At 42.5% G+C, this 25,616-nt stretch overlaps 1 protein-coding gene across 11 annotated transcripts in view; it reads right to left on the reverse strand.

The window, feature by feature from the left end:
• Dnc (phosphodiesterase dunce) overlaps positions 1 to 25,616 on the reverse strand; it is a 467,245-nt gene that overhangs the window by 147,369 nt on the left and 294,260 nt on the right. The window contains exon 1 of one of the 11 annotated variants that reach the window (XM_078188085.1): positions 23,408 to 23,457. The exons of the other annotated variants lie outside the window; for them this stretch is intronic. Coding sequence (XP_078044211.1) covers positions 23,408 to 23,442 — 35 coding nt within the window. The 5' untranslated portion in view covers positions 23,443 to 23,457. Of the gene's footprint in view, positions 1 to 23,407; positions 23,458 to 25,616 lie in introns of those variants that run through there. 11 annotated transcript variants of the gene reach the window in all.

Consider the following 25,616-nt stretch of genomic DNA (forward strand, 5'->3'; position numbering starts at 1 on the left):
TAAAGTGGCATCTACTATCTTGCGCACATTATACGACGGAACTTCATCGAGCATACTTTCGAAGTTATATCTATCGTGTCGCGGAGAGAACTTATAGGACACCCCGATAGCATAGCAAATTTTAGTGACGCCTCGCACGAGCTCGGAGGGTTAAAGAAATTCTTGGAAAAAGAGGAATCTCGCGGCGGTGGAAAGCGGGCCGCAGATGAGAATCTTGTTTTCTCTGATTGGCCCATTACTCTCGGCGAAATGAAAATTTCAGCTTCCGTATCGCGAGCTCGCGTGGCCATTTATCCGGGCGCATTAGCAATGCAAAGCGACGCAGCCGCGAACGTTGAATCAGTTTTGGCGCGGAGCGGGCAACGCGTGAATTTGTAATTTAGTCGGCCGTCGGAGAAAAATGCTTTCAGCTGAAACGCAATTAACGGAACACGGGGCCGCGGATCAAATTTTGATACGCCGGAGCGGCGGCCAGCCGCCCACGCAATACGGGGTCCCATTACGACATTGTAACGCACCGGGCGCTCGAGACTTTTCCGCGAACCAAATCGCCCGTGGATCCACGCGAAAAAAATATTGAAAATTTATCTCGCGCCCGATTTTTATCAGCCGCGGAATACGAGTGCGCGAACATTTTTCGAAACCGGTGGAACGCGAATTTCCATGCATCAAACGGCTTTACGAATTTTTTAATTCATCGGGCATCGTTCCCTATCGTTCTGGAATGCTTTGACTGACTTTTCGAGACTTTTCTGCTTTCTGAGATTTGCTGGGTTCATTTCATTTGTTGGAATCAACGGAGAAATATTTCCCAGGATACTGGAATTTTCTCGTCGGAAGAGGTATTTAAAAGATTTGTGCAATGCAAATTCTACCGCGTCGCGGACATTGTTTTAATTCGATGGAGATAGGGATAAAAAGTATCGCCTACTGTACTGGAATTTTCGTGGATCGATTCTTTATATTAATTATCGAAGGTTTTAGAGACTGTGTTTGCGCATGAAACGTCTGACCTTTAGCGATGGAATATTTTGAATAGTTTAAAAGGCTTTGAATGTTTCAGATTAAATCTTTCGAATGTTTCTGTTAGTACAAGGCTTTGAGCTCGAAAAATTAGCAAAACTCAAATTTGGAAACTCTGCAGAATGCTTCAATTCTCGAAAAATCACTGGACCGTGGCATAAAAAATATTTCCCATCGAAATTTTTCACCGCTATTACAAGCTTCCGGGAATTTTTCAAAAATTGTTAAAACGCCAATTTCGACATATTTCACAGTTTTAGAAGTTTTTAAAGATTGTATTTCTGCATAAAAAATCTGTTCCTTAATAGAATATTTCAAATTAAATTCCCTAACATTTTCTTACGCGATCTACCAGGTTTTGATTTCTTCTAAAAATTAGCAGAGATCAATTTCAAAAGCTCTGCGGAATGCTTCAATTTTCGAACAATCACTGGACCGAAGCATACAAAATATTTCCCATCGGAATTTTTCACGGCTACTACAAGCTTCCAGGAATTTTTCAAAAATTGCTAAAATTCCAATTTCGACATCCTTCGCAGTTTTAGAATTTTAAAAAAAATTACATTTCTGCATCACAAATCTTGCTCCTTAATAGAATATTTAAAATAACTTACAAGTCTTTAAATATTTCAAATTAAATTTCCTAAAATTTCCTTACGCGATCCAGAAGGTTTTAATTTCTTCTAAAAATTAACGAAAACCAAATTCCATAACCTCGCATAGTTCCTCGATTTTTGAAAAATTACCGGACCGTTGCAGATATTCCCAAGCGAACTGGAATTTCCAGAAGTCGGCAAATGCTCGCGGAATAAGAAAATAATTCCCAGGAGCTCGAAGTATTCCGTAATTAATATTCAAGAGTACGCGGCCCGTATTTGGATCGTTGTTTCAGATGTTCAAGGCCTCCGCTCATTGTTCGAAGTTTAATCTATCAATCTACTCGTTCCAGGAGTCGTCCGCCGCAAAAACTGTATCTTATCGGGTCGATCAGCGTCGGCGGCGCGCAATGGAACGCGAATTCGTTCGCGCTGGCAGAACAATGATATAACCCGGCTCGGTAACAACATTGAATTTTCAATGAACTTAACAAGCGTTTGATAAAACGCACGAGTCGTGACGCGGCGTGGCCTTCCTCTCGTTCACACGAGCCGCGACCAGCAAATTAACACCAGCGCAATAAATATTCAATAAAACGACGGCAGCCGGGAATCGTCAATAAGGAGCACGATTCCGCGGTCTACTGACTGCTACCGCAGGATAGGCTTGGCAACGATACACCAAGGCCGCGAATAAAACGCTACCCTCGACGGGAAAACATTCGATCGCTTTTCAACTCGATTCTGTGAAAAAAACTCGATCGTGAGAGAGAGATAGAGAAAGAAAGAACTTTACTGCACCACATAAAAAGAAACTAGCCGACCGATTGTTACAAAAAGTCACGAGAACGTTCGCTAGACATCGCACTCCACTAAAACTATACGACCATAAAATGCCAGCTATCATTCATAATTTTAATTCCAATTTTCCACTGCGGCGCGTACCTCGAGGAACGCGGAGCAACACTTTTGTTTAGAGCAGCGCCACTTCGTTGTTACCGACAGCAACGAGGGTAATGTTAATTCGCGTTATGTCCCCGAACCTGTTGCACAAAATGGCTCCGAATTCGTTGATTTTGGGTCACTGGGGAACGAGCGGTGGCACGACAGTTGTTTACACCTGTCGATGAAGGCAGGGTCGCCGCGACGTAGCTACGGTACCTTTCGGCCGGGAAATAATATTTTCCGACGGAGAGAGCGTTGCGTAATAGCATGCAAAAGGTCTCGTTCCGAGATGTTCTCCGGTTCCGGCTGGAAAAATCCGCGAAACCGAGCATCATCTCGCGAAACGAGAACCGGGATAAATCGAGCGCGCGGCTCGTTCGCGAAATTTTTCTGTTCCGTGGGTAAGTAACCGGGCGCAGCCGGAGTAGCCGGCACGGCAAAGAAATCTGCCGGATTTCTTCCGGCACCGTAAACACCGTCCGACGATAATTAAAGAAGCACAATAGCCAGCGCGGAGGCCTGAGTGAATCACCTGTTTGCACAACTAACTCAACAACGGAACAACGTCCGAGCTTTCAGGCGTCGCAGTTCCGCGTCCGGAGTCGGCGCTACTGCCGCAACGTTATCCAGGACACGAGCTTCCAATGGAAATTGAGGAAATTATTCGGCGGTCCGTCGACGGGCGCTACGGCTCGACGGAGGCTGCGAAGCCGCAGCAGCAGCAGTCGTCGCTCGCAGACGTCGAACTGTACGGAGGAGCGAACCAGTCCGCCGTGGTATCGGAAGAATTGCGAGACGATCGAGAGAAAAGACGTGCGCGACTTTTCGTAAACGTCGAGAGCGTCGCCTCCGTGACGGTGGTGAAAATCCGCAAGGGAAATGTAAAATCGGAAAAATAGGCGAGCGGAGAGCGCGGTCGACGGAAAAAAGAACGGGGAAAAGTGATTCACGACCGCACCACCACGTGAATCGAGGCGAACTAAGCTCGCGGCACGCGTTTACGGTCACGCGACGCCGCGACGCTCGGCGTCGGGCGTCGGGACGCAATCTCGAGCGCAAGTGCACGCTTCTTGTTGCACACTCACGCGGAACGAACGGCATGCCCGCCATTGTTTTTTCGTTTGTTATACAATCGACCTAATTGGGTTTTATGCGCCCGGTATAATTAGACCGGGGGCGGCCGACGCAGATCTCGATTTATCAACGAACATCGAAATTACGAGCGAGCCGCGATCAAGATCGTTCAAACTACGATTTTCGACGTAAATCGATTTTGTTCAGTTTAGTGGATCCTTTTGTCGTTTCTTTAAGTGTTCGTTCAATTGATTGTTTAAATGGAAAGCTGTAGAGTTGGAAAATATTCGTAATGTACTAAAATGGAATTACTGTTTGAAAACAGTTTTTTATTGTTTTCCCACGTTAAAAAATCAGACGAAAATCTCCATCGTTCATTTAAATGATCGTTTAGAGGATTATTTAAATGATAAGCTGCTTGTGGAATTATTTGGAGGATTGTTTTATTTATAACGAACGGTTATTTAATCGTTATTTAAAAACGAGATATTCGCTTCGTTTGTAACTTGTATAAAACTTTGACGAATAAAAAATCTGGTGAAACCTTTCATCCTTTATAAAAATGATCGTCTAACTGATTATTCAAAGGGAAAGTTATTCATAGAATTGTTTATGTAATCCTTTAATTCGTAACAAAATTGATTGTTTCTCTTACGGATTACAAGTATAACGAACATTTAATTAAATAAACAACTTAATTGTTATTTGTGAATCAGCTGCTCGTTTAATTCGTACTTTGCTATTTATTAGTGAAAATAAAATTTCGTCTAACTCTGAATTGCATACCTTATTTTAATTAGCAGATTTGTTCCAGGTCGTTCGTTTCAGGTTAATGAATTATTTACCATCGATCTACTACCGCAATCACGATCATTCCGATGGATCAACAGTGCGCGCACGGAATGCGGCGATTTATAACTCTTTCTTCGTTATCGCGCATGCTAATGCATCCGCGCGCCTCGCGTTCACGAATTATTCCGAAACGGCCGCGGGGAGAGCAGTATGCGGTAATTCTATCGACGATCTGATCGAGTCGACGATTCAATTAACAAACCAGGAACAAATATGTTTCGACACGAAATTGAAATCGAAGATCCAACATCGACAAACCCGAGATCGTGGCTCCTAACATTGCCGAACTTAACATAGTGAAAAGAAATGTCAGCGAACTTGATAGGATGTCAAACAGCAGCGGATTTAATAGAATGATATCAAACATGAGGCAGTTTAAGACGATGATGTCAACAATCAGTCAATTTAATGTGATAATGTCAAAAATCAGTCAATTTAATGCAATGGGGTCAAAGAATTAAATGTAAATTTTCGCTTCATCTATTTTTATCAGCCAATTCAATGCGATGACGTTAAACGTTAGCGAATTTAGTAAAATGATGTCAACCGTCAGCCAATTTAATACGATGATATCGAACATCAGCCAATTTAATACGATGATATCGAACACCAGCCAATTTAATACGATGATATCAAACGTCAGCCAATTTAACACGATGATATCAAACGTCAGCCAATTTAATACGATGTTAAAATCAGCCAATTTAATATGATGACGTTAAACATGGTTAAACTAACTATAATGAACTCAAACATGAGCAAACTAAATACGATAAAGTCGAACAATAACAAACTTAATACAACGAAGTGAAACGGTAATCCTAACACAACGAAGTCGAACCCTGCGATCCTAATGACGACTAATGATGACTCTAAGCTTCGACAATACCATCGCAATTTATTCAAACATCAGCAAACCTAATACGACGTTTCCATCACCGAAAAAGCTAACACAATTTCGCAAAACGTTTGCAAATCTACCACGCGAAGTGAAGCAATAACAAAGCTAACGCGATGAAGTGAAACAATAACAAATCCAACACTATGAAATCAAGCAGAAACAAAGCCAACACGATGAAACTAAACAATAACAAACTCAACACGACGGAATCAAACAAGAACAAACGCAACGCGACGAAGACAAACAAAAACAAAGCGAACACACGGTGAAGTGGAAAGGAAAGCAAACTTAACGCGATGAAGTCGAAAGGCAACAAAGCTGAAACGACGACTTCAAACATCAGCAAACCCAGGGGCCCGAGCATACCCTAACGCTCGAACTTTTTCGAGTCGGCCTTGAACCCGATTTCCACGTCGAATTTAGCACGTAGTCACAAAAGCATCGGCGAGCACAATGGGAGCTGCTATCACTCGGAAACTTGAGCGGCGACTGAGGCCTAACTTTTCGAGCAACAGTCTCATGAGTCACAATGATAATGGTCGGCCGGGACAGTATCGCCGCGGCTCGCGTCACAATCGATCACAATCGAGTATATTAGGGTGACTTGGCTCGATAAATGGAGAACTAGATAAAGCTATGGAGTAGCGGCATCTGTTGCCCATGGAAAATAGTCTCCGGGTTGCTCGGGCACTTGTGCGCCTCCGGTGAGAGAGAAAGAGAGTAAGAGAAGTAGGAAGAGAGCGAGAAAGAGAAATAGAGAGTAAAGATATAGAGAGAAAAATAGACAGTAAAAATAGAGAGAAATAGAGAGTAAAGATAGAGAGAGAAATAGAGAGTAAAGATATAGAGTAAAAATAGAGAGAGAAAATAGAGAGAGGAAGAAATATAGACAGAGTACAGGAAGAAAGGGAGACAGAAAAATGTATAGGAAGAAAAATAGAAAAAGAAAGAAATAGAGAGAAACAGAGAAATATGTAGAAAAAAAATAGAGAGAGAAATATATAAAAAGAGACAATAGCGGTCGACTTCGATCCCGGAACGAAAGTAGATCAATCTGCGTTTCGAGCTGCTCTCGTTGCGAGGACGAGCTAAGAGAACAGGCTGAAGATCCGGCCGCGGGAGCGAGAAGGAAAGCTATCGATTGTCTTGCGATATCTTCGCGCGCTTTAAATGCGAACCGGCCATGACCGTAGGCATTTGGCCGGGGATCTGGTACGTCGAACCAGAGTGGATCAATTTGTCGCGTCGATCAAAATAGCTACGGGTCTGCTCTGACGATCGACAAAAGATCCTGCGACGTCCTGACATTCTCGAAATGTTACCTTTCACATTATTATAATAACTATTATTATTATATCGCTGGGACCCATACAGCTCGATTAAAAATTGACGAATCGATTTGAGTTTTTTTTTCAACTAGGTTAAAATTTTTTAGAAAATTTTCATGTCTGCTAGAATGATGGAATAGGTCTTTTGAAGTGTGAAAATATATTTTTTTTTAATTTTAAAATACCGTTTTTGACAAGAGAACTACACTCGATAGTAACAAAATTGCGCGTCGACGTGTACTGGTTTAATTACTGTTGTAACTTTGGACGGGATTGTTATTTTCGCATGGAAAAATTTATGCGTTATCGTTGATCGTTGATAAATAGATACAGCGTGCTTCAAATTAGTAGGTTCGCTGGTTGTGTGGAAAAAAGAAATCTCGAGTAACGAGATCGGCAAACAGCCGAGGTCACATTTGATCCTCTTTTCGCAGCCAGTCACGTGAGCCGCTTGTTTACATGTCAGATTTGATCATGGTCGACGTTAGTTCCGCAAACATGATCCTGTTTTGGCATATTTCCTACCGTGCACCAAATTCGACAACGAAAACGCTTGCGACGTTGCTTTATTTTTTTGGTCTCTCGTTCACTTACGTGTAATCCGCCGCGCGTTTCCTGTTTACCGGTAATCAGATAATTCAGCAGCAACTTACCTGCAACAAAGAAAATCGGAAATATGATTAATCGTTCGATGGTATATTATGTATAAAACGTAAAAAAAAGTATCGATGCGTGCCGTTCATTCAAAAGACGATTTTTTGTGCAGGGGTTGCAAGCTTGCGTGCTCAAAATGCTATTATGCAGCGAATAATCTCAGCATTGTACAGTGGCGAAAAGCACTGCAATGTGCAATGGAATATATTGTTAAAAAACATTCCGAAAAATTTCAGACGCTTTAGATAGCCTCCCAATTTGTTTAAATCGATTCGGTGGTAACAAAAATAATTTCCATCGTTCTGGATCTCATTTACCAAGCCCACGATAATTTCATAATTTTTAAAAATCTGTATAATGCTAATTTCAATGCTCCGCACGGTTTTTTAATTTTTAAAAGTCACAGGGCATTAGCAAAATGTATTTCTTGCCGTGACGAAATTTGTTGACTGAAACTACTCGCTTTTAGAAATGTTTAATAATCAGTCGATTGCGAATTCTAACGCTGTGAGCAATTCCATAATATTTTCGATTTTATGGCTATTTTTAATAATTTCCGAATTCTCTGACTGAAAGAAATTTCATGCGCAATGGTTTATATTGTCAGAAAACATTCCAACGAAATTCTGACGCCTCAACCGTCTCCCAATTTATTTAAATTGACTCAGAGGTACCAAAAATATTTCCTAACGTTCTGGATCTCCTTTACCAAGGCCACGATAATTTGATAACTTTAAAAAATTTGTGCAATGAAAATCTCAATGCTCTGCACTATTTCTTAATTTTTTAAAATCAAAGTGCATTAGCAAGTAGTATTTCCTAATCTGTGGAAATTTTTAAACTGAAACTACTCGTGTTTAAAAATGTTTAAAAATCAGTCGCTCGCAAATGCTAACGCTTTCAGCAATTCTACGATTTTTCGATTTTATTATATGTACCTTTAAAATTTCTGATTCAACGAAGAATTTGTTGAAATTCGTATTAATCGATTATTTTCCATCGCGATGCATCCGGCAAAAAGCAAGACGTCAGCCAGGGACCGGTGTAACGCCGTGACAGGTCTCGAATGCGGATTTACGGTCCAGGCGAGCAGTTACCGTTGTTATGAAATATTCAGGCGCGGACATAAATAATCGAAGGATTGATCGTCCGCGTAGGAGTCGGCCGCGCGCTCATTATACATGCTCGACGCCGGGAATTATCATCGCGTTACCATTTTATTTGCACGTGTCGCCGCGGTATCACGGGACTATTATCTGAAAATATTTCCCGGCGGGCGAATAATAATATTTTAATGAGGGTGAAACTGTGTCGCCCGCTGGGAAACCCGGCCGGGAGAGCCGATCCCCTCGCGAAGATAAATTCACGCCGCTTTTCCGCCTCTTAATCGAGCTTTTAGCCGGTTTAACGAGTCACTCCGGCTCTCCGGGGGAGAGGGAGAGAGAAAAAAAAGAAAACGTTGCGCAGCCCCTGTTGCACTCGACGAATTCGCGGCGAGGAACGGTCACGACTAATTACTAATAACCGACCGCCGTTTAATAAAAGTAACATCGGGATTTAATGAGAATCGTACACCCCGTTGGACAATCATGTCAGCGTCGATGACGCGACTCGCCGTCCATCCCGGCGACTCATTGTTCGACCATTAATTCCCTCGCGTTCATTAACATTAACTATACCGACGCGAGACGCTTCCGATCGAAATACTCCATGCGAAAATAACTCCAAGAACCTCCAGATCTTTCTCTTAATATTTAATATAATTTTTCCAATATTCTTCGCGTCGCTGCGATCGTTATTGTTTTTATTTCAGCAGACATTTTCGCCGAGCTGTTCAGCCGGCTTTACGTTTCACGAAGTCCCGCGAGCGCGCAGAATTTCTGAAAATCATTCAACGATCGATATGCCCTCTGCGCGGCGTCCCTTAAATTCAATTCTTCAACCCCAATAATTTTAATTCCAGCCCGGGGAGACCTCGAGGAGATGTTCCCGGTCGCCCTTCGCTCGTCGCTAAACGAATTCTTCCTCGGACTGAATTTTCCGCGACATTATTTCACTTCGATCTTCAGCCACCGAAACGTTATTCTTTCCAACCGGCGCGGCCCACGGATTACTTATCTCGCCCCCTTTACGGCCGCGAAGATGCACTAGAATATCCGGGCCACTTCAAGTAATGGAGCATCATAATTTCACCGGTGAAATGTGTTCTCTCAGGGTTCGCGTAGACGGCCATCGCTCGACGGAGTTCTAATGCTTTAGTATCATTGGTTACGGTCTAACTTCCTTAGGTCTAGCCATAACGCGGTCGTGGTTGCATCAGGTTAGGTTTAGGCATCGGTTAGTCACCTAACTTCACTATTTTTTGGCATTGGCGTATGTTGAGCTTAGGTTTCAGTTTATCTAGTTTTTATGATTTTAATGTTTTTAATATTTTGATATTTACAATTGCGAAGATGCGATAATTTATATTTTAATATGTTAAATTTAGTGCATTTGATATGTTAAATTCAATGCCTTTAATATGTTAAATTTAATGTCTTTAATATGTTAAATTTAGTGTCTTTAATACATCAAATTTAGTGTCTTTAATATATGAAATTTAAGATCTTTAATATTCTGAATTTAATTTCTTTAATATCTTACATTTAGTATCTTTAGTATTTTAAATTTAATATCTTTAATATCTTAAATATATTAATTTCAATATTTTAAATTTATTATGTATACATATCTTTATATTTGTTTATGGATATTTTATATATATATATTTATATTTTTACAATCCTTCAAGGATATATTTTCTATACACAGTCATAAAAATGAAATATTGCGTATTAATTAGCCACCGAAACAAACCGTAATTAAATGAACAGAAAATTAGAATAATATTAAATTATTTAGTCAGAACCCAGCCTAGTTGATCTGATAATCAACTACTTAAATCCAAGCTAAACTACCCACCATCCCCTACCTTAAATCTACTCCTTAACACTAAACAACCAAACCAATGGTAACGCCTAACATTAAATTTGTTCTCTCACAGTTCTTAACGTTCTAAAAATATTTCTACAAGAAATTAATACACGAACTTCCTTAACTAACTACACATAATAAAAATAAAATCAAGTTTAAATAAATATATACATATAAACAGATATAAATTATTTCCGAGTTCGTTGATGCCAGTGTCAACTACTTATTAATATCGACGGACTAATAAAGTCTCCACGTGGTTCCGCGTTTTACAAAATAATGCCCTGGCCACCCTTAAGCGAAACTCTGAACTGAATATTCCAGCGTACAGTACGCATTTCGTATTCCCAGGGTTCCTGTCGATCGACGCTGGCAATTTTCCGCCCGTCTACCTGTAAGTGAAGGAAGTGTCCATGGATCTGACATCGCAGCTTTCGAATAAAATTCCAGGAAGCTCGGCTGCCTTGATCTCCGCCGGTTATCGAGGGACTCGGTAAACAGGGGATCACAATGGTGACCCATGCCCCATGGAAAATCAATTGAACCAGCTGCACCGACCTAGATTCGTGACGGCTTCGTTGCTGTTCCCCCGTGGTAGCTGCCGAACGAAACACAGTGTGTTTGGCAAACAGAAAGCGGCCGAACTTTCGTCATTTCCTAGCCGCGGTTACACTGCTATTTAACCTCGGAACACCGGCCGGTTTCTCTTAAATAAAAAGAAACGCCGTGACGTCTCTCCGCGAAATAAGAATAGAAGAAACATAAATAATTGTTGGACAACGTCTCGTCGAATTTATCGGTTCCAGAACGATCTCGATCGAGATGAGAAACATTGATAAAATAAATAACGCGGCGTAGCGTGTCGCGGTTAGGTGGTGTATCGTCGTCGAATATTTTCGTGTCTCTCGGTCGGTCGACGGCAAAGTGTTCCCCCGAGGTGTTCCCGCGGACACTAAATATTCGTGAATTACCTTTCCGTTCCTGGATCGAAGAAAAACGTGTCTTGCGGACGGACGAAATATAAATTATTCATAAGCGGACTCGAGGATAGCGACTGCCGGGGTCTTTCCTGAAACTGCTCACGAATTTAATACTCCCCCGATAAGGGGAGCCCTTTCAATATTGCCGGGACGATAAGGCAGAGAAAGCCGGGTCGATAAGGCAGATACCTGCGAGCAGGAACTATCGACCAAGCACGAAAAATTCCCTACGCGCGAAACGAACCCTTGATTATCGGGAATTTCGCTTCGTTGGACGACTGGCTCTGCGAGTCGCGATTCTAAAAATCACAGTTCATGCGTAGCTTCGTGTATGGAATTTTTGAAACTGAAATGGTTTAGCGAACTGTGTAGGGAATTTTTAAAACTGAAATGGTTTAGTGAACTGTATGAGGAATTTTTAAAACTAAAGTCTCTATTTATACATAAAGTAAAATTTCTTTTAAATGAAGGTTCTCAGACAATTTTTCTGACGAGGAGAACATCAATGTCTTTGACAAAGAAATAACATTTCGAAATTGTTTTTTAATCGATTTTTATTAATTATATAATAAATCTTTGGACAAAAAGAAGAGGTTACGAAATTTTATGGTATCCGTAGATAATTGCTTCAAGCTTAGATAAGACAACAGAATATTGTGAAGCGAACTATTGATACCCTAGGGGAAATAATCGAAGAAAATATTCGACGAAAAAGAAGACAAGGGTCAGTGACTTCAATTAAATATTTCATACGTTACTAGGAACTTTTCTAATTCATAAAAAATCCGTAGAAGTCAAAAAATAAGACAGTACAATCAAAACCAAACAAATCATCCCCTAAACGAGAAAAATGCAACTAGGCTTCAAGAAAAAAAACGAGCTTCAGCTACCTCGATTAAATTGACCTAAAAACTATTATAATTCTTTTAAAAATGCTCCCTAGATATCAGACGATACAATTTCACAATAAAAACCATCCTATGCCTTCCCTACAAAATCCAAGAAAATCGGCAACCATTCTCCGACTAAAAAAGAGACGATGCCACCTGAAATAAATTTTTCAACCATCGCTGGACCCCTCTACGATCCATAAAAAATCCATAAGAAATCTACGACCCATAAAAAGCAGCATGATCGAAGCGGGACCATCTCTGAGCGTAAAAAATACCCAAGAAATCGGCAAGCAAGAAGAATAAGAAGAAGACGACGACGTCGCGAACCCGTCGAAGTAAACGTCCGTGGATCAGGGATGGTTAAGCAGATCAGTGGCGTAGCCATGATCCTTTCTCCAATTTCCGAGTCCAATTTCCCGCTTTCATCGCGGCCGCGCGCTAATACCGGCCCCGTGTTAACCGGATTATTTCTCCGCGGCACGAAAAAACCCCCGGAGAGTTATGCTCCCGCCAATAATCGTCGGCTGCGACCCGTCCGGCGTTAACGTGCCGCCGCTCCATTTTTCTAATCGTGTACAGTGCACGATGTCAGTGGCAAGAGTGCGAAACAGAGAAAGAGAGAAGGAGAAAGAGTGAGAGAGAGGGAGGGAGAGAAGTCGGTGCAAGGCTGACGGAACGGAAGAGGACAAAAAACGAGTCAGCGAAGGGGTTGGTCGGGGTGGGTCGGCTCGGAGCGTGGTGGTGGTGGTGGTGGTGGTAGTGGTGGTAGCGAGGAGCCGGCGGGGCGCAGGGGCGCTGCAGAGATTCTCCGATACGCACCTGGCCACGCGCATTTGAGGGCATCAGTGACGTCAAGCCTCGGGGGTGGAGGTTCTTGATTACGTCACTGGCCCAGGCAGCCTCCAACAGCACAACATCGATCAGTTCGGATCGCGGCAACGCCGGAGGTCGCGGGGGTGCCCGGAGGCCCGATCCGAGGAAATATCACTAATAACCGGCTCGCGGTCTATTAATTAAATTTTTGATTAGTCAACGATACTTGAGCCCGCCCCATCGATCCGCGACGCCCCTTCGCGCCTCGCCGATCGCTACCGCCGATGTTGTTTCACCGGCGGGGCTTGCCGTTAATGCGCTCTGCCCCGCAGAAATAATACCAACGTCCGCGGCAATAAATGTCTCCCTCCCCGCCGGACAATCCAAACAGCTATTTTCTGACACGAGAAATTAGCCGCCCGCAGCAAAAATATGAAAATTCATGGCGTTCCCCGTGTTCGCACCACCTTTTCCCTGAACAACGCCAGGAGCGTATTTTTAGTATTATTTCAATGATCGGGTCGTTTCAGGTAGTCTATACTATTTTTTCGTAACAGTAATATCGAGTTTTTACGGTTTTCTTGTTGTCCGATTGACAGATTGTCTCTCCATGTCACTTGCATATTTTTATTTGCAGTACGACGCATCTGTCAGATTATTATTGCTATGTAACGCATGGTGTTTCTTAGGATCGCCAATATATTTTTCTAACAAGGTCACGTTTGCTTTAAATTTTGTGATATTATTTTTATCGCATTGAAAATGTCTTCCTGAATCGCCTAAACATTTTTAGTTACTTTGCAATATATTTCTTGATGTTTATTATTATTCGACAGATGGTGTTCCTTAGGCTCAAGTGTATATATTTTTATCAGTGTCGCGTGTGTTTTATATTTTGTACTATTATTTCTATATTATTAATAATGTCTATCGTTATCAGCTATATATTTTGTCAACAAGTCCACCTATGTTTTACATTACATATTCCTGTCACTACCTGCCAGATAACATCTCTCCTACATATCCTTTCCCAAACAGTGGCACGTATGTCTCGCGCATCCCACTTTTATTATTATTGAATCAACTTCGAAGACGGGAGAGGCGTTACCGCTCGTCCTACAAACAACCTTCAGACTCCCGGCAATTTTTCGTTCCCCCAGGAAACGCGTGATAAGCAGTCCAGGGTCGTCGTATGCTTGATAAACTTCTCTTCCTACCAGCTGCAACGTGGCGAAGTTAAAAATACATTCCCTCTTGAAGATACATCGATGACCTTCGAACGACCTTGGCAATAGCCGTCCCGACATCGACGAAACCACGACTTGTTTCGATTTGGAACGTCGAAAACTGGAAAACAAGCCGGTTCGCGGAACTATAGGGGCGGAGGGTGCGCTATAGGAAGAGGGGGCGGGGGGTGCGCGGAAGGGGTTGATGGGAACGGCGAGGGTGTAATTGAAAATTTCGGAACCGTTTGAAATTCTCGAGACGCCGCGCCGGAGAGAACGGGGCGGAAGATAGATCATTATTGATCCATTCGAGACCCAGATGCACATAACTGTAAATTTCGCGTCCGACGAAACCACCACACCACCGCCACGACGACACACACACACACACACACACATTGGGAGAACGCGGAGGGATGTACGTGTTCCCTCCTGTTTCGTCGTCGAACTCCAGAATTCCGTTCCACGACCGTTCGAAACGTAAACGCTGTCCCAGGCGTTAATTATTCCAAGTTCTGAAAGTTTCACGCGAGTTGTCGAGTGCTCATCCATCCCGTTCTTCGCCGCTTTCGGTGGCAACAAAAAATTATTGCTCGGGAATTATGTAACAACGGCAGTACGTTGGGCCGAAACGCAGGAAGGGCGCGCGGGGTGTGCGAGAACGAAATGTCAATAATAATGGATAGTATTAATAAATAACAATAAATAGATATATAATGATAGTAATAAATATATATGATAATAATACTAAATAAATATGTTAACCCGTTGCACTCGATTGGTGACTCTGAGGCACCACTAAAATTGTTCCGTCACCTTCTAAGATAATGTTTATAGCAACAAAGTTTAATTTTAGAAAAATTATTGAACATGAAACTGTATGAATCACAAGAGTTAATTTGGTATATATAAAATACACTTGGTCGCTTAAAATGGAAATACTGTACAGCAGAAAAATTACTTTAGATTTACAATTAAAATGACTTCGAGTGCAAAGGGTTAATAAATAGTACTGAATAGTACTAACAAATACTAACACAAGTAATAGTATTGAAATAACGTGACGCATGAGTTCTGCCGTGTCAAGATGGCGTAACTTTTGGACCGTTTCGTGTCCACGATACAGAGCGAAATTATTTAGATGCCGGGACCGGCCTGGTCCGATCACGTGCTCCACTATCTACTTGAAAGAATCATCTCTGCGACGCCGGCCATTAATATTCCATTTACAGGGCGCGCTCACTTAACGAGCGGCGATCCTATAAGGAGATTGGTCTTACCTGTGGTCGGACCTATCTGTCGGGTATGATTTTTTTATGAATCATTTTCTGATCCCGGGAAATGAAATTTTCACCAATCTCTGGTGCAGTGATTAATTTATCCAACGGGGCGGCCTTTAAGTGGATCTGGACTGCGAGTGGTCAGACAAAGGGAGCGAAAAGAAATTTTGTGTATATTATGTAAGTAGAATATGTAGGTAGACGTATGATTTTATGAATTGTGGATTATTGTACTGTAATGTATTGTATTATGATTGATTTAACGTTGTATAATATTTAATAGTTATAATTGTATTTAGATTGTTTAATTGGAGGTAGTACGAATTCACTTTGGAATTATCTTGCAAATAAATACAGTTTGTATGTAATGAGACGAGCAGAGAAAACCTCTTCATCCTTCGTCAACAATAATATATTCTATCTACAATTGTATAATATAATAAAATATTGTTTAATATTTAACAATTATGAGTACAGATGAATATGAAACGAGCAGAAAAAGCCTCTTCATTCTTCATCAACAATAGTATATTGTATGTGTAATTGTATAATAAAATATTGTCTAGTATTTAATAATCATAACAATATTTATATTTTCTGATTATAGACAGTATAAATCTATTTTGAAATTATCCTGCAAATAGATGCAAAATTGTATATAATGAGACAAGCAGAGAAAACCCCATCCATTATCAACGATAATATATTCTATTACAATTCTATAATATAATATCGTATAACATTTAATAATCATAATCACATCCATATAGCCTGATTACAGACAAAGTACAAACGCTGCAATTAGTACGTAGTAACCATAGCAGACGCATTTTATTCGTTATCAACAGTAACGCGGCTTCACCCGACTACATGAAATACGAATTTACTTGAATAATCATGTTCCCGTCTCGGCGACTTAATAATACAGCCCCATTTCCTTCCTCGGCGTGATTATTCATTTATCGGACGGAGGTGGATCCTCCGAGTGGATCAAATCTGCCAGACACTGCTCGAGCCAACGGCGGAGCAGAGCGGAAAATATTTGTAAATTTTCCTCGCGCCGCCGCGATAATAAATTTCAATTGTCCGACCACTCGCCGTACGAGTCTACTTTAAGTAGATTGCGGGGCTACGTGGTCGGACAGCGGTAATACGTATTTTCCACGTGAGTCTCCGAAGGCAAGGCGCGCGCGATATTTTTCCGTTCCCGGTGCACGAGAGCCGGGCATTCGACAACAATGGACGACTGTTCCCAATTTCTTTCAATTCACCCGTCCCGGTATCCCCCGGACCACGCCACTTTCGCACTCTAAAGAGAAATTCAAGAACGTCCTCGCCTTCATTAATCCCGTTGCTTAATTAATTTCACCGCAAGCATGTCAAGAGACGGACTCAACGCCCCACAAAAGTACCAAACCGGCGCTATATCAATTTGTATAGAATAATTTACCAAACGGGGCGCGCCAGCGACTCTCCGAATTTCCATCGAATTTCGACCAAATTTCCTCCGAGTTTCCTCCGAATTTTCACGAAAATCGCGGCGCAGCTATTCACGAATAAACGTTGTTTTACAGAGTCGATATTATTTCGAGTATTGCAGCCAGGGAGGAATAAGTTGACCAATGAAGGCCATTGAACCGGGGACATCCCCACCGAACAGCTTTCGCCACTACTACCAGCATCGCGGCCTGACGTGTTCAGACAGTCTAAGTTTACCAGACGACATCGTAGATTACCGGGGGTTTAAGTTCCTCGTCGTCCAAACGAGTATTCGGAGTCTCGCAGAGTCCCGGAACTGCGAAAGTTCGGCCGTTCTCTCGCGGACAGCAAAATTCCCTCCCCCGCTACCTAATTCGATTACAAATTTATTCATCTGTGTACCAAACGCTTCCGAGGGAAACGTCTGGTCCCAGGGAATTCTCGAAACCGTCTACGAAATCTATGGTAATTATATTGCTGTAAAATTGTAGGCACGAATAATTTTGTTCGGAAATAGTTTGGAGAAGAGACTGTAATGATGGGGCGCCATTTTGAAGAAGGGGAGGCATCATTTTAGATATATTGTGACTGAGAACGAGATTATGTATTATGTATTTTATTCGAAGTATTCAATCGTTCGTAATGAATTATTGTATTTAATCGAAGAGTGTTACTGGAATCTAATTTTGTTTGCAATGAATTATTCCATTTATTTGAATAGCACTATTAGAGTATTATTTATTCGAGACCTAACTATTCTATCGAATAACTCTTTGTAAGATTAACTCTTTATTTAAACCATTTTTTACTTGAATGAAAAATCATTTGCTCGAATAACTATCTCCATTACGTATCTTTTTACTCAAATAACTCGGAAAAGTAACACGAAAGAGACAAATTAAAATGGAATTATATTCCTTCAATTTCTATGCAAATCAATTATTTTCCGCACGAATTTTCATACAAATCCATTGTTATTCAAATAAACATTCATCTCGATAAATTTGTATTCGCTTTAACCTCTTTGGCACGGCTGGGTTTTGAGCAAATAAAATTTTTCATAACCAAATTACCATATTTCCTAATATATATTATTCCGTATTAATTACATATATTTTTTTATTAATATACATTGTACATTCGTACTTTCACTTTAATCGTTTACTTGAATAATTAATAAGACAATTGAGTAAAGCACGAAACATTCACGAAAGCCACTATAGTGGCGCGTCGTGCCTAAGAGGTTAATATCTATCCGAATACAATATTAACGAACTCGGAAATCAGCGACGCGACAATAGCGCGGTAGAATGATTGTAGCATCGACGACTACAACGTGACTATAACGTAATTAGTGTGTACTGTACGTATACGCGTACAGATGACTATAGATGCGACAATAACTGGATGGAATTGCTATACTTGGACTACGCGACGCGGAAGGGTTGAAGAGGTGACTACAACGAGGGGACACCCTCTCCGTCCGGAGCGGAGATAACTTATAGTCGGCTGGCACGGCATTTAGACCGACCCTGAGCCCGTGAACTTATTCGTAAGCGCCGCGAAATGCCGGGGCAGTCACGTCCGCCCGCGGATCCGCGCGGATCGCGTGTCCCAGGCAGAGCACGTCGATCCTTTCAGCGGCTTGACGAGCGTAATATCGAGAAGCTTCCAGCAGCGATCGTCATGCGAGGCGTCGACGGAGCTCGGCCGACCGTGGCGAAACGCGTCTCGCGTGCCTTCCACTATTCACCGTCGCGGCCCGATGTCACGTGTTACCTGCCTCCGGTGTCGGTAGGTAAACGCTTTCGTCCCCGATCCGCGCCGCGCCGCCTCGCGCACGGCTCGCCGGAGCCTTTCAAGCCGGCGTCCGCGTGTCAACAGCCGAAGCGGAAATTGAGGAAGACGTCGACGGAGACCGGGCGTGAAATGAACGATAAATGCACTTTTCCCGGCGACCGCCGCGGAAACCTGTCGCAGACGCCTGGCAAAACCGCGCCGGCATCCGCGGAATGTTCGATTCCCGGCACGGGGAAAATGAAAACGTTCCCGACGACGCCGTTTATTTCGAAATACTTCCGTCTGCAATTTTCCCCTGACTCCGTGGTATATTTTTTATTTTAATATATATTTACGTATATTTTTTCTTTTATATTTCACTATATATTTGCATATATTTTTCTATTTTATATTTTACTATATACTTACATTTATTCTTTTATCTTATCTTTATATATTATATTTTACGGGCATTTTGTCACTCAATGTGGTGATTCGTTCTGCTCGTCTGATCGTAAGCGGTATAAAGCTACTTAAGAGGGATTTGTAGTGATGATAAATCACTTTCAAGAGAGTTAAAAGCGATCTTGGTTGTGCAGTTGGAAGATTAAAATTTGTTGGGATATTTAATTGTTTGTTTGATCGTAGGCGGTGTGAATTTACTTGAGAAATTATTATACTGTGAAGGAATAAGTGTTTATTGAATTAAGAGTAGTTTTGGTTACGCAGTTGCAAGATTGAAATATGTTTGGGATTTTTAATTAGTTGTGTAATTGTAGACGGTATGAATCTACTTATTCTGTGAAGGAATAACTTTTTATAGAGTTAACTTGGTTACCCAGTCAGGAGGTTAAAACACTGGGATTCTTAATTGATTGTCTAATCATAGGCGGTATGAATCTATTTAAGAAATAATTATACTGTGAAGAAATAAGTTTTTATTGAATTAATAGTGCTCTTGGTTACGCAGTCGGAAGGTTAAAATTTGTATAAAGCCGATCTTGCTCGCAGGATTACAGAGGAGAGAAAATGAAAATTTAATTTAAATTCTTCAAATTGCATAAACAGTTCTTCCATCAGTACAAGATAATTTACACTGCAACCAAATTAAATTCTCCTTTAACAGTCATAATCTATTATTTAACTATGATAGAAGGAATAAACCCTTCTTCAATAAAAAATACTTCATTTCGCGCAGTCGAGAGGTAATTAAATTTAAAGCATCCGTCTGGCCAAATACAGCACAAATCTACTTACACAATACTTCTTCTAAACAATACTATATCCAAAGGAGAGCGTTTTATACCGCACAGTGCGGACAGAACCAGATAATCCTCGTCACGTTTCAATCGCGTGTCTGCTCGGGACAGGTTAAATCTACTTAAAGAAATATCTCCGCTGTCGTCGAATAACTTTCGAATAAAAAGCAATTTCAATCGCGCCGCGTCGACCAGACAGAATCGAATATTCCTGATATTTTAATCGGTTGTCTGACCGCGACATCCCCGGATCCGCTGGAATGCGTCCGTCGCTAATTCTTTCTCGCGAGCGTGAAAAGTGATTTATCGGGCGCAGTCGGGGGTGGGGGCCGGGGGCAGACAAGATTAAATTTGACAGCGGTCAGGTTCGGCGGCGTCAAAGGAGCTTCCCGTAGAATGAAGTTCTCGCGACAACGATTGATTTTTCTCGGGCGCGCGACGGGCTGACGCGTAATTCCCCGCTGAAAGGAAGTAAATTTTTAAGGAAAAAGAGAGAGAGAGAAAGAGACGCGGTGGGGAGAGCCGCGTCGCGTGAATGGGCTCCGGGTGAATTCGATTACGTGGCGGGAGTTCGTCAGCGTTTGAAAAAGTTTCCCCGGGCGATTTCTTTCATAGAGAAGATTAATTGGAGTCGGCGCGATGGGGCTTCGCCGGCGAAAGACGGCGTTCCGCTGTTCCGTTAACAGCGCCGCCCCGGCCCCCGCGGTGATTGATGAACGCCCGACAAAACTGTTTAACAGGTATGAATAATAACGGGGCACCGGTCGAAACGCTCATTCGCGCTTCCGCCGTCGCGAGCACCCGCGGACTTGTTTCGAACCGGCGGCGATGGAAAAAGTGCAGCAATCAGCGCTATTCGCGAACGCCGCGGAAAAAAACTTCCTCGCCTCAGTTACACGGAGGGAGCTTTTTTACGGGCGATCAAACAACGGCGGACGAATGTAACTGGTAATTAACAGTGGGTTCTAGATCCTGGTGTACTTTATTCCACCGTGTTGTTGAGTCGGGGTTTTATTTAACATTTTGGAATATTAGGTTGAAGGTGGAGAGTTTGTTTGAGACTTTTAATCGTAATCAAACTATGGACAATAATATTGATGATAATTTCAGGGTATGACAGATTGTTATTTATTGCATCGTTGGGTTAGTTTTTAATTTGGAAATGTATTGTAAAGAATCGAACGCAATGACTTTCAAACATGTTCAAACTAGCTGGAACGAAATTAGTGCTGTTTTTAATGGATAATAGATGATCCTCTTTGGGATCAAACGATGAGACCAATCATCAATCTATTTTCTGTGACAGATCTGTCATCTACGGTTCAAACTAAAATTAATTCCTAGTACAGTGAACTGTCAAACACCTTCAAACTATAATCTACAAAATTGATGGTAGCTTCAATCTTTAACAGAATTATCCCTCCTCAATGTTCTCGAGAAGATTGAACAATTGGAATAACAATCAATTCATAACAAAGGCTATCAAACACCTCCAAACATCCTCTAATCGTCACCTACGAAATTGGTGACAGCTTCTGTTTCCAACAGATTTTTCCTAGGTCAATGTCCTCAAGAAAATTAAACAATGAATGATTGGGGTGAAAGTAGATTTTTAATAAAGACTGTCATACACCTTTAAACATCTTTAAACCATCATTCACAAAATTAATAACTTCAGTTTCGAACAGATTTCTTCTTGGCCAAGAAAACTGAACGATGAACGACTGGAACGAAAATAAATATCTAACAAAGATTGTCAAATACTCTCAAACCACCATCGACAAAACTGATGCCACTTTGACTATGCAATAAATCCTATCCTTATGCAACGTTCTGGAAGAAATCGACCCACTCGCAATTAGAATAAAGATAGCACAGACTGTCAAACATCTTCAAACCAGCGCCAACAGAATCAATGCCACTTTGACTATGCAAGAAGAAATTCTCATGCAATATTCTCAAAGGAATTAACTCACTCTAGTTGGAATAAAAATAAATTCTATCAAAGACTTTGAGTGTCTAGCAAAGAGACACCTTCAAACCTGCACCAACAAAATCGATGCCACTTTGACTACGCACAAATATATCCTTGTACAATATTCTCAAAGAGATCGATCCAGTCGCGACTCGATTAAAAATTGATTCCTATCACAGACTGACAAATACTTTCAAACCAGCACAAACGAAATCGATGCCACTTTGATCATATAATAAACATATTCTTGTATAATATTTTTCAAGAGATCGACCCACTCGAATGAAAATTGATTTCCAGCACAGACTGTCAAACACCTTCAAACCAGCACCAACAGAATCAACGCCATTTCCACAATGCAACAAATCAATTCTTACGCAACGATCTCAAAGTAACAGCCCCACTCGCGCCTCGATTAAATCGAATCCTCGTCACAGCTTGTCAAACACCTTCAAACCAGCATTAATCGAAAAAACTCCACCGCATTATAAAACTCCCACGAAACTCCGCGGAAATCGCGTACCTCCCCCCCTCTCCGGGATTTAACCAGCGACAGGATGGTCCGGTTGCCATCGTCCGGGAATTCAATAACTCGTCGTCCGCCGAATTCCGTGGAAACAGCCGGGCAAAGCAATTCCGCGCGGTCCATTCGCAGGATTAAAATCTATCCCATCGTCTCACTAACCTACTTGAGGGATGAACACGTGGTCCGCAGGGGCAGCAACCGCTGCTCGATCGTTTCCTCCTACGTGCACACCAGTCCTGCCCCATCCTCCGTCCCCGTCCGCCCCGGATCGGCCACGGTCCGATTGATCTAGTCAACGACGATCTTCTCGAATGCCGTCGAGGCCCCGGTCAAACGGATTCTCCACATCCCGTCCCCGTCGGAGTTCCATCGACTCTCTCTCTCTCTCTCTCTCTCTCTCGTCGAGCACACTTCGCGCCCTTAACCGGCCAGAACGAAAAAGACCTCGGGCATCCCTCCGGCCGGAAGGCGCCGCGCGAAGCTGGAAAAGCTTCCGAGAAAATTGCGGATTAGGACGGTCGCGCGATCAATTCGCGCGGAACGTGACCGACGGGCTTGCACTTCTCCTTAAAAGCTCGGCGCCGGAGTCCTTCGCCCCGGAGAAATCGCCGGAACTGGCCCCTCTCGCCGAAATTGAATGCGACCGGGGCAGAAGGGTGCGCGGGGTTGCTCGGCTCGCCGGATAGAATTCCCCCGGTGGAAAGTGAAGAGAAATTCGTGTCAAGTCACACTTCACCGACAACAACACTTCACTGCCTGGTGGCCACCCCCGCACCACTGTCTCTCTCTCTCTCTCTCTCTCTCTCACCCGGACTCCACCCCCACCCCCGCGGGCCAATTTACAAACGCACCGTGAAAACTCGCCGTGAATGTCTTGCGTCGCCATGCACGGGAGCCCGAACTCTGCTCGCGGAACACCGAGGAGCACAACAGCACCCCCTCGCCGAACCACCACCACCCCCACCAGACGTCACCGGCACGTGGATCCCTTCGAATTAGCCAGGACTCGCGAGCGAGACTCGAAAACAAACAAAATGGTCGCACGGATGTTAGACTCGAACGTTGGTTAGTTAAAGTGAGACGGAGACAGAGTGAGAGAAAGAGAGAGAGAGAGAGAGAGGGTATGAGTGAGAGGGTTGGAGACGAGGGTAGGTTAGGATGAAATTACGGATCTCAGGGTCCACGAGGGTGACTGGTGCGGAGGATCAGGACAGTCTTCCGGGTGCAAAGGGTTGAACGCGACGCTGTACAGGGGCGGAGGGTGGCGGAGACGTGACACGAGCTCCAACGTGGCCGCGGAAAATGTAAACTTCTTCGGGGATCTGCTCTCCTGAGGGCGCGGAGGAGGGGTGGGGAGGCCGCGAGCCACGTTGGAGCAAGACGAGGAGAGAGCCGTCCTCTCGTGGCTCTATCGACGCGAGCGCCTCCTTCGTCGAGGCTTCGGCGCCGAAAACGACGACGCCGGCCGAACCCTGGTAGGGGTGGCGGCCGTGGACGCGTCGAGGGTGAGGGACGGGAGACACTTTTCTATATATCTCTCTCCCTCTTTCTCTCTCTTTCTCTCTCTCTCTCTCTCTCTCGCTCGCTCGCTCTGCGTGGAATGGAATTGTTTTCGAGGGGCGGGGAGCGGTGGCGGTTGTTGGTCTCCGTCCTCTTTTTACGCCCTTGGACCCAGCGCCGCGTTTTCGACTGTTTTCTAATTTCCAAGCTGCCACCCTGAGGAACGAAACGTAACTCGAGATCAGAGTTCGGCGCCGTTTCAATCATAAAGGGTTATTTAACCTCTCAGGGATGCTGCCACGCGCGTTTACTTTGGTTGAAATCGTGATCATTCTAAGTGCAGAAAAAGTGAGATCAGTTGGAGAACTATTTACTATATAATTCCTTACCAACACCACGACGGATGGCATGAAACGAATGTAAAATAAAGAAGAAAAATTATATAAAATCTTCTCTACTATGAAGATTCATCTCTGAAGGGTGATAAGACGTCTTATTGATGTACGTCACCATTTTCAGTTCCGACGAAAGATTATTTATTATTTGGAAGTTTAAACGAGACACAAGTGTAATTACTTATTACTTATGTACATCTAAGTGGCTCAATTGAAATTATTATAATTTCATTTGATTTTATATAATTAATTTATATTAGAATTCATTTATTTATTAATTTCATTTAGATGCATTGTGGTTCTGCACAGCTCATGCTTAATTTCAATTTTGTGCGTTTCCCAAGTTTTTTTGACGAATTTGTATCGGGGTTGGTTAAGCAGGGGTTGTCGTGACGTCAGATGATGAATGAACCGATACGAGGATGAGCTACACTCTGGATCACGTCTACGGAAAGTCCGAGTTCCATTCGAGTAGAAATTTTGAATATTTTGACATTTTTTTTTTTTCGTGGAATTTGGGTCGGGGTTGGTTCAGCAAGGGTTGGCGTGACGTCAGATGACGGATGGACTAATCTGCAGATGGATTTGAACCTGGATCGCGTTCACGCAGCGGTGCAATTGCACTTTGTTGAAAATTTGGATCGTTTTGGATGTGTCATCACAGATGGGCTTGATTCAGAAGTGACCAATTTTTAGTTTCAAGTAGGGTCGTGACTGATTTAACGAGGATTGTTATAGCAACAGAGAACTATTGCGGCATCCAATAAATAAATTAAAACACAGACTACACCTGTAGATGGTTAAATTTTAATTAGAAGCAAAATTTACAATAATTTCCAATTTATTTATTAGAAACAGAGGGGTTGGAGTTCAATTATCTCGCACCAGAATAAATCTGCAGATGGTTTACAATCTAAACTACATCTACAGAAGGGTGGAATTCGACTTGTACCCATATTTTCAATATTCTATATTTTTTGTATTCCAATTAGGGTTGCAGTTCATTTAATAAGGGTTTCTACAGCACGAGAGAACTGTCGCAGCACCTCATAGATGAATTAGAACATAAAGTATACCTGGAGACAGCTAAAATTCAATTTCAGTCGAAATTTTGAATATTAACAGTTTATTATTTATAATCAGAGAGGTAGTTAATTCCAGAAAG

The sequence above is a fragment of the Augochlora pura genome, chromosome 7, assembly GCF_028453695.1.
Source record: "Augochlora pura isolate Apur16 chromosome 7, APUR_v2.2.1, whole genome shotgun sequence".
NCBI lineage: Eukaryota > Metazoa > Arthropoda > Insecta > Hymenoptera > Halictidae > Augochlora > Augochlora pura.